The following is a 12,546-nucleotide window of genomic DNA, read 5'->3' as shown; positions in this document are numbered from 1 at the left end:
TGACTGACTGGTCAGAGAGTTGTCTTTGTGACTCACCGTTTTACAAAAAACAGATGTGGAAGTTGACAGTAAATAAAGCGGTAGGTTAATCCACATGATGACAGCCCGAAAAACTACACCATGGTGGGTTGAGGAGATTCAGTCTATGTTGGCTGCTGTAAAAATTCAGCATTAGCTTGATGAGACAACATGCAATGAGCGAATTTATCAGCAACTCTCTGAGCAGATGTCACAGAAGTAACACGCCACATTGCTATGATGTCCAGGTACTCTAAAGTCGGTAGTATCCTGTAATGCAAACGGTCTCCAAGAATACTACCAGGTACCTGAGTCAAATTGAGTCGAGTCGAGCCGGTTCCACGTAGTGGAAACGCGGCATAATACACTAAGGTCCACTTAAGGGGATTCTGTAAGAAAAACAGTGCTGTGATTCCGAGTTGTCCATTTTTCTGTGGCCTGGAGATGTCACTAAGCAACTCTTGTTTCAAAAACCCGCAGCCTCCTCTCTGCCTTCACCTAGTTTTTTACATTTTTCAAATTACGCAGTGGGTGAAGTTTGGCTCAGAGCTGGGGGCATTTTAGCAGCAAATTAAAAATGTTCTACTTTGGCTCTGATCATCACCTTAGCACATGTACAACTATGAGACACAGACAGACAGCATGCACTGATAACATTTTACTGTTACATTATGATTTGACCCCACATTGTGCATGGTGATAAACTTCTAAATCCGCTGAAACCTCACTGTCTTAATGTGACCTCTTTACCTTCATGCCATTGTGGAAGAGTTTCCCCACAGATCTGATGCAGCCGTCGCGCCTTTGGTGTCTGGACAGCCAAGACCTGGCTTCATCTATGTGCTGTGGATTCACATAGATGTAAGGTCTCGCCCCGCCAAAGGATTTCATCACAAAAGAGGTCAGCCTGCAAGGTCATACACAGCAAATACACTGACATATTTTTCAGAAAACAAGTTTGGTGTGTGTGTTGGTAACCCCAAAATGAACCCAGCCACAGGACAATTACATAACAGTCTCCCATCTCGCTCTAATGCGAAGCACTTGGCCTGAGCTGCAGTCACAACACAATGTGATCGTATTCCTCTGAGCTGAGCTGAAAGAAAGACAGCTGAAGCTGAATGAGACGCAGGAAACATGAAACACCCACATGCACTAGTTAGATAAAGCATGAACGCCTTCATTTAATCCAGAAGAAAATACTCTGACACAACTATATTTAAATATTTATATTTAAAGCTGAATTGTTTTTGTTCCTTCCTGTCAATTTCTTCTTATTATTAGCATATACAGAGCAACATAGCATTCTTTTTCCACCTGTAAAACCCAGGTCAGTGTGTACTCTTCAGTTGTTAAATTTCCTGACAGTTATCAGGTTTTAAAGCTGCTAAATTTGTCTGACATTTGGTGCAGAGAAGGTAGCATACAGTATGTAAATTAGAACAACTGACATGCTGCAGAAAACATGTCAAACAGTGATGTTTTCTGATAGAAGAATCCCAACCATTACAGGCTTAAAACATCCTTAGTGCTAGGTGACACGGCACAGATAATGGTAATTCTCTCAGATTTTAAACTACATTCACTTGGCAAAATTAAAAATTAAATATAGAGTAGCTTTAAACAAATCACTGTATTTGCACATATTTCAACAAAAGTCCTCTTTGTGTTGACTAGTGTTGTTGTGTTTCCAGTGATTTAGACAAGTTCATCAAATCTCCTGTTGGAATTAATTGTATCTTAACACTTGAGAGCCCTAGTTTCTAAAAACCCACAAACACACACCCACACACACTCACCAACTGCCAAACTGCCCAGTACTGGCTGAAAACAGCAGAGGGTTTGTTAAATCCCCAGAGGCACTGTACTGTGTTTAAGCCCATTAAATGCAAATATTCACATTTTGGCAGATTGTTCATAAATGAAATAAATTATTAGGATGTTCGCTGGTGCCAAACAACAGAGAGGACAGTCTATACATGTGTATGTGTGTGTTTGTGTGTGTCTGTACCTCCCACCGTGTCCACTGCATGCCATTCTTACTCTTATCAAAAAGTGTGAGATTAGAGCTGAAAATATGCAGTTTAACAGCCTAAAGCCCTAAATAAATGCCTTTAAATATTCTATAACAAGTGATGCAATTTCAAGGAGTTATATCATCAGCAATTTATATCCTTACTGTTCATTAGTTTTAATAATATTGTTACATGTGTTCAAGACAAGAGTAGAATTATAGAAAATATCAGCTGTATACATTTACATTAACTTTGTATTGTAAATGTATCCACACAGTACAAGATTTTAAAGAGGACTATGCACATATGTGTTAAATGCACTGTTTAAATGTATGGTAATGTACAAGTGAAAAATAGTTATATAAAATAGTTGCAGTTAAATGACAACTGAATCATCAATCAAATAGAGATTTTTTTTTTTCCTTGTTAATATTAACATAGACAGCTGGTTACTCTATGTTCACCATAGAACGTGCAAACTAAATGCTACCATGCTGACTTTATTGATTGTTTGAAGTTTTTACTCACCATGTGTTTCCAGACTCATCACTTTTTCCAAAGGCGCTGTAGGAGCCATCGTTGTGCTTGTAGGTGAGCTCCCTCTGATATCCTACAACATGCATACAATAAATTCAAAGTACTGCTCCTTCATATGGTAGAAAATCCTTTTCTCCATCTCAAACTAACTGACATTAGAATTAGATAATCTAACAGCTTCTACTATGTCTATGGTCTCCCAGAAATGTAAATACTATGGAGACTTTAAATTTAACTTCAGCCCAAAAAACAAGTACTTTATTGAGGTGATCTGAGGAATTATGTTCTAAATGTCAGAAGTCGGTTTGCAGTCTTTAAAGTGGGTTGTATGAGTTGCTTATCCATAGTCAGTGTATTACCTACAGTGGATCCAGGTTGGCATAGTTATTTTATTCACGGTTGTGTGTGACTTTAATCTAATCCATCAACGCAATTAGCTACAGTATTCTGTGAATTGCTGTTAATGTTTTATCCAGGGCTCTGATGGATTTAAACAGTGCATTAAAAGCACTTCAGCAGTGACATTAAAGACTGTACTGATTTCACTTAACCTATTAAGCCCTGGGCCAATTGTTTCAAGTGGGGATCATTTCAATATAACACAAAACAATGCAATTTGCAGAAGGTTCATTTGTATAAAACCAAGTTATGATCAGAAAACACCAAAGGTAAGACAACATTCAAAATCGTCCTTTCGTGATACAACCTTTAGATTTTAGAGAAATAATACTTGTCCAGTTGGATCTGCTAACTGTTAGCTCAGCGGTGCAAAGCCTGGTGTGATGTTTTCTAAATTATTCATGCCATACGTTGGTCTCAGACTGTTAGTTTGTTTTAGATATTTGTCCATTTAAGTACTTGTTGTTCAAGTTGTGTTCTGTTTTCCAAAAATTGATTTGTGATGGTTTTAGCCAAAGTTCTATTGGTTACATAACATAACATATGTAAACTGTATACTGTGTGTATTGCTAAAAGTGTTGTGTAGCATTACCATGGCAACACAGACGGAATTGCAGCAACACTGACATTAACTGATACATTACTTTTTATGTGGGCTGTCTTAGTTACTGCCCCCATTAATGGCAGTACACTGTGTAGTAGAGATGCACAATATATCGTTTGAGCATCGTCATCGCAATGTACTATATGTGTGCGCAATAATCACATCACAGGTCCTGCAATGTAGGAGGCAAATGAACTCAATATGTTCTCATCTAATTTCAGCCTGGGTACCTGACACACACTACGCGCAGTGATCCACCAATCACAAGCATTCTTAATCAGTTTGCCGAAGCAGACTACGCCCCTACACATGGAGTGAGTTGCTGGTAATAACATTGAAAAATTAGCAACATACAAGAGAAAATCACTGAAAAACTAAGACTTGGTGCCAAAAAGAAAAGCAACGCCAGTTACCTGGAATTATTTCAGCTACAAGAAGGATGATACTGAAGCACGTGTTCTGTGTTGCCACAACTAGAAGAAACACAACTAATTTGTTTGACCATTTACATCGGCACCACACAGCTATTGCATCCTCCTGAGAATTTTTTCATATTGCAATATATATCACAGGGTTAAAAAAATTGCAATGTCAGTTTTTTCCAATATCGTGCACCTCTACTGTGTAGCTTTTTGCCAGTAGTTCTGTGTGCTTCTCCAAATGGTGGTCCTTGTTGCCATTAAAGGTAATAGGCTGTACATCACATTACAAGTACATCAAAAAAAAATATTTGCCTAGTCAAGTCAAGGGTACTGGGAACTAAAAACATTTTCACTAAATGTAATACTCCATCTGAGACTTTGTGGAGAATTGATGGCCAAACGCTAGGTTAGAGAAAATTCTAAGAACTGACCAGACTCCAGGAAGTGTACAGCCTTGTCCAGAATCTCCTTGGTCAGCTGACCGGTGCTTTTCAGGTAGTTGAGGATGAAAATGTTGGGAGCAAATAGCACCATGTTCTGTTCTCCACAGCCGTAGGGCATGGCCAGGAGTTTGTTCAGGTTCTTCATGGCACGGCCCATCAGGTCACCTGGAGAGTTGAAAGAACACGAAGGCCTGATTCGTGGATTACAGACTGTGAGGAGGACTTAACACTTGGAGAAGATATTAGCAGCTGACAAACCCAGTACAGAGACCGTGGCTCTGGCAGATCCAGCAACAAACATCTCAGGCATCAGGAGAGAGATATTTTTCTCTGTTGGACCATCTGGAAACACAAAGCAGAAAACATGCATCATACACAGAGGAAAACTAAATAAATGAATACATGCAAAATAATAAAATGTATGAATGCATACTGTCTAGAGCTATATAACTCCATCTCCACATATGAGATCTGTGCTAATGCTGGCAGACAGTAAGTTTAGCTTTGTTTAAAAATAGAGGGACAGCTATGAAAATTGAATATGAATATTTTGTCCAGCAGTAACCAATCTTCACACTAAAGATCCATGTTAAGATGCAGAAAATACTTCAGTTTTCCCGATTTCTCCTTTTTCAACCATGTGAATGCAGCCTCCCTCTTCCATTCAACCTCTCTTGTCTCTCTTTACATGAACATCCAATAAGAATGAACCTCAGTCAGTCATTCCTACTTAAACCTAATGAAGGCCACAATGACAGAAAATGTTTTTAGTGTGTTTTAGTGGTCAGCCCTGCAGTAACTGACGGTGACACAGGAGACATTAATGAACACTCACCTGCAGGACAGAGCAGAGCATTGTGACTGACCATCTGTGGCGTCCCTTCAGCCTTATGGAGAGAGAACAACCACATCATCAATTATCAACACTTATCAAACCCAGTGTTTCCTCTTTTAATCTCACACCTCTTTGAATGGAGCAGTCCTGGTATTCAGTGCTTGTGACAAATTCCTTGTATTGTAGTCACTGGCAAAAACTCACTGTAGATTTTTTTTTAAATCCATTTGCTTCATCTGCCTGTGATTAAACTCTAAAACATGCACTACTATTGTACTTGGAATCTCTTAACAAAATAATTCTGTCATATTGCTCTAAAATCATTGTAGTAACATTTTCTCTAAGTAATTAACTTTCTCTGTACTTTCTTTTAACAATATTTTTTGTATTTCTAAATTTTGCTGTGTACACATTCTCTCATTTTACTCTGGATCTTGCTTTGACTTCTGGTTTATAGCACAGTGAATTGGTTTTTGTATATGAAATGCATAATATAAATCAACTTGCCTTGCAAATATTTTTCTTTAGTTGTTGCATAACAGTGGTGCTTTATTTTTTAATGTAACTTTCATATTTTAACAAATACTTCACATTGACCTTCTGGCAAGTGTTTTTTGATATTTGGTATTATACTGTATCGTGCAATTTTAATTAGATAATACTTGGATAATGTTTTGTCTTGAGCTTATGTAGACCTGAATTAAACATAAAATAGGGAGAAAATCTGAATTGTTTTGGGAAGTCCACTTTCCACTGTGTAAGTGCAATATGAGTGACATGTTAAGGGAAATTCTTGCTTTTCAGTTACAAAATTACTCACAAAATGGCACAGGTATAGTTTATATTTAGACTGACAATAATAATTGTATGCTTAATTTTCAGTCTTTGGGTTCTAGTGACTTGTTCTTCAGACACTTGTGATTTTTATGCTTGATGCCACTGACCTGCACTAGCAGCGTTCGAACCACTGTGTCAATTTGGCCAATGTCTGGGACGGTGGCCACCTCGTTGCCACACAATTCGTCAGTCTTCAAGACCTCTGCGCTGACCTTCAGACTCACTTCACCTGTGTGCACACATACAGTGTTATTGTGAAGTGGGGGTGTATTGATTACCGCTCTCTTCCCTTGTCACACACACTGTCACATTTTGTGTACGGAGGCAAAACCGCTTCCTGTCTGCTTTTCAATCCGACTCATTATTCTCCCCGTTCCTCCATCCCTCCTCTGTGTGCTTTCCTTCCTCTCCCTGTTTCCTATCTCATTCGCCCTCATTAATCCCCATTTGTTGCCTTATTATACCGCCTCTCCCCCACACAGCTCCATCCCCCATCCCCCATCCCCCACCCCCTTCCTTCACAGCCCACAATCCTTTTCACAGAGGACAAGTACAGATCACCCCCCGAGGGAGAGGTTTCTGAGTGTTTCGTCAGAGATACTACCTGACTTGTTAGTACAAGTGATTGTCAGCATTCCTCTAAGGGGGAGTTAGAGGAGCGCAATTTGACATTCATCAGAGCCTCGTCTCCATCCCTGCTGATGGAGGCTGATGGAAATCCTCTGCTTTCAGACCGTTAAAAACAACAGCCCCCTTTTCTTTCCTTCCAGCAGTGCAGATGCAACAGCTATCAGAGCCTTAATAAGGGTTAATTAGCTTGTTCTATCTTGTCTCTGTCACAGATGGAACAAACAACAGTAACACTATTAAAAATTATATTAAAGATATGAAGATGGCCTTGTATTATTTCTGACTGTAATAGGATTCAAGTGGAAAAATTATCTGTGGTAATGAGGAGGAAGGGATTGCAGCACTAGAGCTTGTAGTCTGTTTGAAAATAAACTGATATGTCTTTCCCGATTCTGCTACTGGATCAAATTTTGCCCCGATAAACCACTGAAATTAGTATGTTTTTACATATGGTTCTCAGCTAATTATTTTAAAATATTTCCCAGAAAATATCATGGTTTAAGTGGTCTAATAGAACATTTAGAAGCAGCATGTCAAAGCTCAGGTGGCAAGATAGTTTCATTACCATAATATTTAATTAAAACCTATTATATTAAATGGAAGTGAATAGAAGTTAACTAATAATTGCAAATCTAAATTTCAGTCAAAAATACAATTTCAAAATACCAAATCACTTAAGTACACTATACTACTACACTGCCATGTTGTGCACTTTTTCATTATGATTAATGTGGGTTTTTCCATCATAATTGTCAGGGTTTTAAAGTATAAGTATAATGAAACAAAAAAAAAAACAGCCCCAAATCGAGCACTTCTATATCAAAGGTTCATTGGGTGATATTTATTGATATCTAGTGGTGAAGTTGGAGATTGCGACCAACTGAACCCCTCACCTCACTCTCCCTGTTGGTGGCCATTTAAATATTATTAGAGCCAGTGTGTGTGTTGTCTTTAATTAAGAGGATATTAACTTTGGTTCACAGTCAGACATAGACGGTGAAGAAATAATAATAATAATAATAATAATAATAATAATAATAATAATAATAATAATAATAGATTATAGTTCTATAGCGCTTTTCAAGGCACCCAAAATGCTTTACATTATTGATCATTCATTCACTCAAAATAAAGCACCTTTGCACTGGACACTAGAGGACCAAAAAAAGAAACATGCATCACTTTGTAGATATAATAACATCCTTCTAACGTAACAAGAACAATTACTTTCAGGTGACTATACACTAATTAAAACTTATTATGAATACACATCTTACACACCTTTAAATGCCAAGTTTTAACCTTCCTGATTTACTAATTTGTGTTCAAATTTTAATTAGTTTTGTCAGGCACTTGCAACTCACTCCATTGATTAAGAGCCACTGAATGAATTGATTTTAAAGATTCTCTTTGAAGGTTTTACAATCTGTAAAGTTTCCTGCTCTGACATACTTCACATGAACCCAACATACAGACCTGATCAAAATCTTAAGACCAGTTGAAAAATAGCTAGAATTTACCTTTTGCACATTTGGATCTTAATGAGGTTTTAAGTAGAGCTACAATATACAAAAGCAAGAAGGGGGAGTGAGACAAAAAGCACTTTGAAAAAGTAATTTATTGAAAACAAGTAAACTGAAATAGGCTGTTTATCAGCTGATCAAAAGTTTAAGACCATCGCTCAAAAAATTACAAAAAACTCTCCAAACCAGAACAAAAAAATTTCTCAGTAGGACTCAGTAATGAGTAGCTCCACCATTCTTGTAAATCACTTCAAAAATTCGTTTGGGCATGATTGATGCGAGTGTTTCCAGGAGGCTGGTGGGAACATTGCTCCAAGTGGTGAAGATGGCTTCACGAAGGGCATCAACTGTCTGGAACTGATGGCCATTTTTATAAACTTCCCTTGCCATCCATCCCCAAATGTTCTCTATGGGATTTAAATCAGGGGAACATGCGGGATGGTCCAAAAGAGTGATGTTATTCTCCCTGAAGAAGTCCTTCGTCAAGCGAGCATTGTGAACTGCAGCGTTGTCCTGTTTTTAAACCCAGCTGTTACCACACAGACCAGGGCCCTCAGTCATGAGGGATGCCCGCTGCAACATCTGCACGTAACCAGCCGCCGTTTGACGACCCTGCACCACCTGAAGTGTTCCACTGAATGAAAAAGCACCCCAGATCATGATGGACCCCCCTCCACTGTGCCGGGTAGAAAACATCTCAGGTGGGATCTCCTTGTCATGCCAGTAACGTTGGAAGCCATCTGGACCGTCAAGGTTAAATTTTTTCTCATCAGAGAATAAAACTTTTTTCCACCTTTCAATGTCCCATGTTTGATGCTCCCTGGCAAAGTCTAAACGGGCAGTTTTGTGGCGTTGTAGGAGACGAGGTCTTTGAATTCGTTTTTTGTTTTTGAAGCCCTTTTCCCGCAGATGCCGTCTGATGGTTATTGCGCTGCAGTCGGCACCAGTAAGGGCCTTAATTTGGGTCGAGGACCGCCCTGTGTCTTGACGGACAGTCAATCGGATCCTCCGGCTCAGCGCAGGTGTAATTTTTTTGGGTCTACCACTTGACTTTTTTGTTCCATTATGCTCAGGATCTGTCAAAAAATTTAGAATGACTGTCTTACTGCGTCCAACCTCAGCAGCAATGGCACGCTGCCAGAGGCCTCGCTTATGCAGCTGGACGATCCGACCACGTTCAAGAAGAGAAAGCTTCTTAGCTTTAGCCATCAGGAGGGCATGACCATGTGAATGCCCGACAGAAAATGAGAATTTTGAGCAGATTTTGGCTTTTATAGCCTGCGGTCTTAAACTTTTGATCAGCTGATAAACAGCCTATTTCAGTTTACTTGTTGTTTTTAATAAATTACTTTTTCAAAGTGCTTTTTGTCTCACTCCCCCTTCTTGCTTTTGTATATTGCAGCTCTACTTAAAACCTCATTAAGATCCAAATGTGCAAAAGGTAAATTCTAGCTATTTTTCAACTGGTCTTAAGATTTTGATCAGGTCTGTATCTTTCACTATCTTCATCATCCTCACAAAGAAGTTGCTATTTTAAGCAAAAACAGATTAATAGGATGTATCACTTATTAACATAAATACATGGACCTTCTGTTTTTAGCCCCTGGCCCATCTGGATCTGTGGATATATATATATATATATTTTTTTTTTTTTTAAGCTTTACTTGTAATAAAGCTGTCTAAATTTTAATCATTGGTTTGTAATCTTTGATATACTTTAGGTCTATTTTACTGACATTTATAACATTGTATTGTTATTTGTAATCGGTTTGACTTTTATCAATTTATTTTTTCTGTGCTGTTCCAGTCCTCCTCACTTTAGGCTCCAAGTTTGAATAAGCATTAAGATATAAAAAAAATCAGTCGAGTAGCTTTTATATTTGTCATTTTTTGTCATTCTCTATGAATGTAGCAATTTTAAATATAGACTTTATCTAAGTAAACACAGGATTTGTAGACTTTTAACCCTTTAAACAGCCTGAAAATTCTATTCAATTGTTTAAGGTATTTAAAAAAACTAGTACATATCCTTAATACTTGACCATGATTGTTTTCTCCTTTGTGTGGAGTAAAACAATGTTAAATTCAAGAACCTTGAGTCAAAAATAATTTATTAATCGAAAAAATGCACCTTAAGAAATTAAGATGCATTGTTTTACACTTCAATTTTTCAGTACCTTTGTAAGATCTAAAATATTCTTCAAGTGCAACAAAAATATTCAGCTATTAACTGTTCCTGCAAGTTCCAACTGCAAATGTAAAGCAAGAAACTATTTTAACTGAAATATAATTCACAGAGTACCAAGGCATGACATAAAAATTTATCAAAGTCATTCAACTTCAATCCCTACAAGTCCAAAGACATATCAGTGTGAACATTTAGGACCAGATTCTTTACCAAACAGAATTGAATACATTGCAGAATACATTGATGTTATTTACTAAATGTTACCAAGGGCGGTTGGAGTCACAATCCATGAGAAAGTCCTGCTCTCCTCGCCACACAGACACACACTGTACTGGCAGCCATCACAGTCTCTGGAGGTGAACTCCTCTGAATCAGCCAGAGTTACCTTCACCTGAGGGCAGAAAAAAAGGAATGACGCATCGTATCCATCATTGTACATAATAATTGATTCAATCTGCAAGACTGCAGGATTATTTACCATAATGCACTGGGAGAGGTAGTTGAACACTGTGGCTTTGAGTGTGAACACCTCTCCTCGGATTACCGAGTAGGGCAGCGTGAGGCTGACAAAGAATGGCTGGAAGGCTGTCAGTCCGGTGTTGGGCGCCACGCCAAAGCCCACAGAGGAGACGCAGAAGGCTCCAGCTGCCCACTTCGTGATGGTGTCAGGGACTGTCTTCTCCACACTCACTGACCCATTGTCTCTATAAAAAAACATATGAGTAAACTATAAGTAATGTAAGCTTTATCAGTGAAGCAAAATAATCTGTTGCCAGTAGATTTCATAACATTCTCTACAATATATCGATGCATTAATGAAGTCTTATCCACATTTGAACCTGAACACAAGATGTGGATAGTTTGGTCTTTGGGTTGATAATGTATAGTAGCACTTGTGGTTTGAAGACAGTACATTTACTCAATCAGTATATATGAACACAGGAAATGCTATTATCTGAACTATTCATCACTCAGAATGGCAGCACATGAAATTCAAATATCGCAGTTATTTTATTACTGCTCAGCCAACGACTTACAGTCACAATGTCACTTCAGAAAACAAAACAAAGCGAAAAAAATGGAGTGCAAGCAAGCTATTGCCACGCCCATACACTCACCTAAACTCCCATAAATACAATAACCGCATGAACCCCCGCACACAACACAAAACATAGCACACAGAATGTCAAACATCCACAATGCAATGTGGCAATATACCCAAAGCATACCACAGTATTTAATGGTTCATACATCCTGAATGCTAGGAGCAATATTAGCACATCAAATTTTCCTCCTGGTCAACTGATGGATCCAAACCCAAACTGTAGGCCATGGCTCATAATTTTAACTGAAAACGTCCTGGTACAGCAGGACCTTGTCTTGTGCTGCTGTACATTTGAATAAAGTATATGTTATCTCAATAAAGTATATGTTATCTTATCTTATCCTATCTTATCTTATAACTTCTTATATTTGATCTTATCTTAGCATTATTGTCCTGTTACAATTACGTATATCTAAAACATACACTTTTCATGAGCTCAGAAAAACAGGCCTTTTTTCAGGTGTCATCATAAATTATCCACCCAATTCAAGAGTTTTAACATTTATATAACCTGAGAACTCAAAGTAACAGAAAAAATTTGAGTTCTGCACAGATGACTCAATTCTTCCAGCTAACCTACAAAAAGCTGTGGTCTTTTCATGTTTACTAGCTGTTCTTTTCAAATGGAAGGACATCATGCTTAATATACAGTTAGAAAAAATTAGGTTCACCCTACATGGCTCTGTTAACAATTGTAACAAAATATGGGAGCCTCTGTTCCACTATGTGAACATGTTACCTGGCCTGGAACTGTAAATACATTTCAGTTGTTAACATTGTGATTGACCTGTTTATTTATTAGATCATTATTACCCCACAGCAACCAGGTCCCAGATCCATGTTTCGGGGAAGAATTTCCTGATAGTCTCCTTCTTCTGCTCCTCCTCATCTTTCTCTTTTAGAATAGAAGCTGAACTCTGGGGCATCATGTTGAACGCCATGGGAATTGGAGAGTCAAGAGTATCTAAGAACAGATTGATAAAAACAAAG

General features: G+C 38.1%; 1 protein-coding gene across 1 annotated transcript in view; it reads right to left on the bottom strand.

The window, feature by feature from the left end:
• LOC115431386 (alpha-2-macroglobulin) overlaps window positions 1-12,546 on the bottom strand; it is a 101,930-nt gene that overhangs the window by 51,347 nt on the left and 38,037 nt on the right. Inside the window, 9 exon segments of the mRNA XM_075353508.1 lie at window positions 769-925; window positions 2,562-2,643; window positions 4,427-4,603; window positions 4,697-4,780; window positions 5,274-5,325; window positions 6,218-6,339; window positions 10,716-10,842; window positions 10,930-11,155; window positions 12,370-12,507. Of these exon segments, the coding sequence (XP_075209623.1) occupies window positions 769-925; window positions 2,562-2,643; window positions 4,427-4,603; window positions 4,697-4,780; window positions 5,274-5,325; window positions 6,218-6,339; window positions 10,716-10,842; window positions 10,930-11,155; window positions 12,370-12,507 (1,165 nt within the window).

Source organism: Sphaeramia orbicularis, chromosome 13, assembly GCF_902148855.1.
Source record: "Sphaeramia orbicularis chromosome 13, fSphaOr1.1, whole genome shotgun sequence".
NCBI lineage: Eukaryota > Metazoa > Chordata > Actinopteri > Kurtiformes > Apogonidae > Sphaeramia > Sphaeramia orbicularis.
Note: the sequence above shows the minus strand (reverse complement) of the source record. Positions and strands in the feature narration are given on the sequence as shown.